The 6,161-nt window shown below is 34.9% G+C and overlaps 1 protein-coding gene across 1 annotated transcript in view; it reads left to right on the plus strand.

Annotated features, from left to right (window-relative positions):
- Window positions 1-381: 381 nt before the first annotated feature.
- Window positions 382-6,161, plus strand: part of LOC108736987 (hydroxyacid oxidase 1) — a 42,474-nt gene continuing 36,694 nt past the window's right edge. The window contains exons 1-2 of the mRNA XM_018469622.1: window positions 382-583; window positions 2,847-2,998. Coding sequence (XP_018325124.1) covers window positions 450-583; window positions 2,847-2,998 — 286 coding nt within the window. The 5' untranslated portion in view covers window positions 382-449. The remainder of the gene's footprint in view (window positions 584-2,846; window positions 2,999-6,161) is intronic.

Genomic DNA, 6,161 nt, shown 5'->3' on the forward strand with positions numbered 1-6,161 from the left:
TGAAATAGTGGGAATAGCAAGTTATGATTAAAAAAACTCTAGAGAATGTAAAAAATATATTTGAGTCCTTATTGCAGTATAGGATTTCACCTTTGAAGTATACTGGGTATTTGTCTGCACAACCTATTATAGGCCAGAAACGCTCAGTTGTACCAAAAAGCCTAATTACGTAACAGGACTTTTCTAAGAAAAAGAAAACGTTACAATCAACTGATTTTTAGCCTAAGTTAGCCTTGTACAAGTTATTACATAAATAGAAATATTTCCGATGTTTTAGAATCTCTGAATATTATCTATTAATGAGATTTTTGTTTATATGATAAATTGGCTATGGAATATTATGTCAACATTTTATCAGTAATATTTATTTGTTTTGTTGACTCCTGAAACCTTTCTCAATCAGTTTATTCATTTAATTACGCAGAGTCAATTTAATTATTATTGAAACCATGTCGGAATTGGTATGTGTGAGTGATTTCGAAAAAGAAGCATTCCAGAATTTGCCTAAAAATGCCCGGGATTACTATAGAAGCGGGGCTGGTTTAGAAAAAACATTGAGCGAAAACAGAAATGCTTTTTCTGAGTAAGTCAAAGCTCTTTAAATTTCTTGAAAATTCTTTGTTGTACAAAAAAAGTTTTTAAACAGTATAAGGAAACGTTAAAAGTTAATTTTGAATGTTTTTATTGTGAAATTCATTGTGAACATAATACTTATCATTTAAAACCTAATGGTGATACATTTTGCTACTGTAAATTATATACTATTCTCTCTGAAAATAGTTTTAATTCGATTCCATGATTTTATAAGCTTGATAAATACTTATTTAAATTAACACATTCTTATTTTTATAATACTTTAATATCATTTATTCCCCTACTTAATCAGAGAATTACTTGAAGTTACTGTATTTAAAACGTAGTCATACTTAAATGCAGTGACCGTTTACATAGGGAAAGATATATGATGTCAGATTGATTAATAGACATTGAAATTATGGTGTATGAAAAAGGTTTAAAGTCTACAGTTCTTAATCAATAGGCAAATATTAATCACTGAAAGAGTTCTTTCCGCAATTTCAAACTACCTAAAATAAATGAAACGTAATTTGTAAGTTTTTAATAGTAGGCACTTAAAGTAACTTACATATAACAAAATAGAAGGGCAATAGTACAGAAAGGTACAAGACGGCCCTTCTAGTAGCAGATAAACAAATAGGTAAATAATATGAACGAGAATTTCTGTTTAAAATCATAAAACACGATGACATATTTCTTATTTAAGTAGATTATAAAAAATATATAATGCGTTGTATATAATATGGTTCATCTCCTTTCGGAACTAGCTATGCAGTTCAGGCAATATGGGCGGATGAGTGGAAGAAATTATTCGAATTAATTTCTTTTACACAATTTTGTCGCTAAATACAACGATGTAGGTTGTCAGCTGGTAACCTGGTTTGGTATTGTTTAAATCACGATTGTTTAAACAAATGGCAAAAAATTACTTTTTTAATCGGAATATTTTTTTTATATTCTTTGGTCTAATCTCGATAAAAAGGGATAAAGTTTTTTTATAATTAATATTTTTCGAATTTTTGAACGTCTGAATATACAGGTACATGAAAATCGCTATTTTAAAATAAATATGTTTTTTTAGAAGCTAATATTTTATCTATATTTCATAAACTATATTTGATAAACTGCACATGATATTAGGGACGTCTTCTTTTTCTTATTCTTTTATTCAATTAAAGCTCTAGCTTCTTCTCTTCTCAAATTTACTTTGGGCCATTGAATGTATTGCTGGGAATTACATCCGCCACGAAGAAGATTTAAGGTTTCCGGGTTCGTTAGCTAGTCTATTTTATTTGATGGTTTTACCAGACATTTCGTCATCAACTGTTAATGACATCTTGAGTGGCTTGCTGTCGAATGCGTGATCGCAACTGACGCTGAACCGAGTACTTCGACGCAGTTGATGATAAAATGTCTGATAGAACCATCAGCCAATCTGAACCATGATCAATAAATTTGGAAATCTCAAATGTCTATATTTTTTTTATTATTATTTATTGCTAATATTGGACTTCACTTTTTTGAATATCGAAATTGATAGTATTCACTTGAACTTGAACTTCCACCTGTAGGTCATTTTCCTTTCTCCTTCTTATGATTGTTTCTTTATATATACATGCATATAAATCTCTTGCAGCTCTTTTGCTATATATTTATTTGAAAGATGCATTCCATTACTTTTTTATATAAAGTGGATATTTTCGGTACTTAGACAGTAGTTACTTATTTCACTTGGTCATTACTTGTAACACAGAGAATCAATCATTCTGCTCTTTCAACACTCCCTGTTTCTCCCTGCTAGGCACCTATAGCGTTTTTATCTTCCACTTTTTCTTAAATAAATACTTCTAACGGATACTGCATTATAAACATGAATTTCGATTACTCCTTGATTATAACTACAATATTGTCTCTTCCGTCAATCTGTTATTAAAACTTCCTTATTATATTTAATATTTTAATCCTTGTTCCTTTTTTTTAGCATTCACCTTATAACGTTAGCGTATGCTTTTGAGTCTCATACAAAAATACATAAGTATTAATACACATTTCGTTTTATACTTATCTTTGCGCATATTTTATTCGAAAGTTTGCGATTTAAGTATTTTGCGTAGGCACTTTTTTAAATAAAAAATAAAGGAAAAATCGAATGAACCAAATTAAAATAAGGAAAATTAAATTATTATGCATGCGTGAGTCTTAATTTTGGATCAAACTTAAAAAGGTACTAATACAGTTTTTTTACATACTTTATAAATAAAAACTTCTAGATTAAGAATAAGACCAAGGTTCATGAGAAATGTTAAAACAAGGGATTTATCTACCACTGTCCTTGGAACAAAAGTATCGGCACCTATTGGGATTGCACCTACAGCTATGCAAAGAATGGCACATCCTGGAGGGGAATGTGCAAATGCAAAAGGTAAAACACCAATGACGATATGCTCATCTCTATAAATATTCATCATCATCATCATAAGGTCATCAGTCCTAAGACTGGTTGGACACGTACCTCCACACCTTTTCTATCCTGAGCTAAAATTCGCATTTCCCTAAAACTAGAACAGCCCACATCCTTAACTATTTGCGAAGAGTAATCTAATCTAGGCCTACCTCTACCCCTCCTAACTCCTGTTTCTGCTTCTAATATGTCTCTGACTAGACCTTCATGCCTGAGAAGGTGTCCTACCAACCTATCTCGCCTATTTTTTATTGACTTCCATAGAGTCCTCTGTTCTCCTATTCTTTCCAATACCTCTTCATTTCTAACCTTTTCTACCCACGATATCCTCATCATCCGCCTATAACACCACATTTCGAACGCTTCTAACCTTTTCTTTTCCGCCGCTCCCACTGTCCATGTTTCGCACCCGTACAACGCCGTGCTCCAAACATACACCTTTAACAACCTTTTTCGAATTTCTAAATTAACCGTTCGCGAGCATAGAAGTGACTTCTTTTTATTAAAGGCGACACGACCCTGCGCTATCCTCTGCTTTATATCCCTACTACTCCTTCCATCCTCACTTATCTGACTTCCTAGGTATCTAAAATCAGCCACTTCTTCTAATTTTTCGTCTCCTATCTTTATATTCGCTCTTTCCCTACTTTTTCTTCCCTTGCATACCAGTATTTTAGTTTTACTTTTATTTATTTTCATACAGTACTGATCTGTCAGTACCGCTTCCATTTTATTTAAAGCTATCTCTAGGTCCTCCTTGCTAGATGCTAATACTGCTATATCATCTGCAAATCTAAGCATACTAATCTTTTGCCCTTGCACATCTATCCCTACAGTTGTACTGTCTTTAATGATGTTGATGGCGTCTTCGATGTATAGATTAAAAAGTAGCGGTGACAGTGTGCATCCCTGCCTGACTCCCTTCCTAATATTTACTTCTCTACGTTGCATCCCCAGCTCTATAACTGCCTGTTGCTCTTTATACAAACTAAGTATCACTCTTCTATCTTTGTAATTCATCCCTACATTTTTAAGTATATTTAACATCTTGTCCCATTTAACATTGTCAAAAGCTTTCTCTAAATCTACAAATCCTATGTACGCACTCTTTCCTTTTTCTATCGTTTTCTCTATTGCTACCCGTAAAGCTAGAATGGCCTCCCGCGTTCCTCTATTTCTTCTAAACCCAAATTGATCTTCCCCTAATAGTTCTTCCGCCCTTTTTTCCATCCTCCTCTGTACAATTCTAGTTAAGATTTTTGACGCATGGGAAGTTAAGCTAATTGTTCGAAATTTCTCGCACCTATCCGCGCCCCTCTTCTTAGGTAATGTTACTACTACGTTCCGTTTATAATCCTCTGGGACTTTCCCCGTTTCGTAAATGTGACTAACTAACTTAAACATACGATCTCTAACCTCTTGTCCTGCATGTTTTAGAATTTCCCCCTGTATCCCATCTACACCTGGCGCCTTATTATTCTTTAAATTTTTTAATGCTACATCGAACTCTTCTCTCATTATGGGATAACCAAGCTCATCTATTTCCACACTATCTTCCTTCTCTAATATATCTCCTAACTCAGGGCCTGCGTAAAGGTTCTCTAAATATTCTTTCCACCTATCTGCCTTTTCCTCATTTTCTATCAACATGACCCCTGCCTCGTTTCTTATATTATTACTACTGTATCCTACATCTCTAAAATTCCTGTTAATTATATTATAAGCCTCATCGGTTTTACCTACTTCAAACTTTTCTTCTACTTCTTTACACATCCTATCAATCCACTGTTCCTTAGCTGCCCTACACTTCCTAATTATTTCCCACTTTATAGCTTTATATCTTTTTTGCCCTTCTTCGTCTGTCCTGTTTTTGTATTTCCGCCTTTCGTCTATTAATCCTACAATCTCATTTGTTATCCAGGGTTTCCTACTTTCGTTTTGTTTAAGACCTAGTACCTCTGTAGCTGCTGACTTTAGACACGTTTTAATGCAGTTCCATTCTGTCTCTATGTCCCCGTCATTCGTTTCTCCAGCCGCCATTAGTATTTCGTCTGTCATTTTACCTAGCCTATCACGCGCTTCGTTACATTTTAGCTTTTCTAAGTCGAGACGTCTCCTACCTGCCCTCTTTTTCAGAATTTTGAATTTAAGATTGGTCTTCATAACTACTAAATTATGATCGCTATCTATATCTGCTCCTGGATAACTCCTACAGTCCTTCACTTGATTTTTAAATCTTTGCCTAACAAGTATGTAATCTAACTGATATCTCCCTAAATCACCTGGCATCTTCCACGTATAGCGCCTCCTAACGTGATGGTTGAATAAAGTATTCGCGACGGTTAAGTTATGTTTATCGCAAAATTCTATCAGCCTATCTCCCCTATCATTTCTATTGCCTAATCCAAAAGAACCTGCTATTGCACCCACTTTACCTTCACCTATTACTGCGTTGAAATCTCCTAAAACTATTAGGTTGTCCTGTCCTTTCACTAAACTTAACACGTCTTCTATATCTGCATAAACTGCTTCTACGTCTTCATCACTGTAAGATGATGTAGGCATGTAGACCTGCACTAATACCGTTCTTACCGGCTTTGAGTTTAATTTAACCATAACTATCCTATCGCTTTTTTGTAAATAACTTTCTACACTCTGCCCTACTTTCCTACGCATTACAATTCCTACACCTGAATTACCTTCTACCGATCCTGTATGTATTACTCTAAAGTCCCCACTCCAGAAGTCTCCAGCTTCGGGCCAACGGACTTCACTAATACCTACTATATCTAATTCTAACCTATCCATCTTTAAATTTTCTAATTTCCCTGCCTGCCTCATTGACCTAACATTCCACGCTCCGACTCGTGAAACATTGCACCTATCCCTATTGCACGTATTGATGACATCCCCCGAGGTAGTCCCCGCCCGGACATCCGAATGGGGGACTAGTTTACGTCCGGAGTGTTTTAACCCAGAGGACGCCATCATTTAATTTCAGTAGTTGAACGTTTTACTTGGGATCATAATGTGGTGGTTTCCCGTTGCCTTCCACATCGCAGTATTGTGCATCAGAGTGCCATACCGATCCTCGTGGTCTCTGCCACCCTGAGTACTGAAAGAG

This window comes from Agrilus planipennis, unplaced genomic scaffold, assembly GCF_000699045.2.
Source record: "Agrilus planipennis isolate EAB-ADULT unplaced genomic scaffold, Apla_2.0 scaffold145, whole genome shotgun sequence".
Classification (NCBI taxonomy): Eukaryota; Metazoa; Arthropoda; class Insecta; order Coleoptera; family Buprestidae; genus Agrilus; species Agrilus planipennis.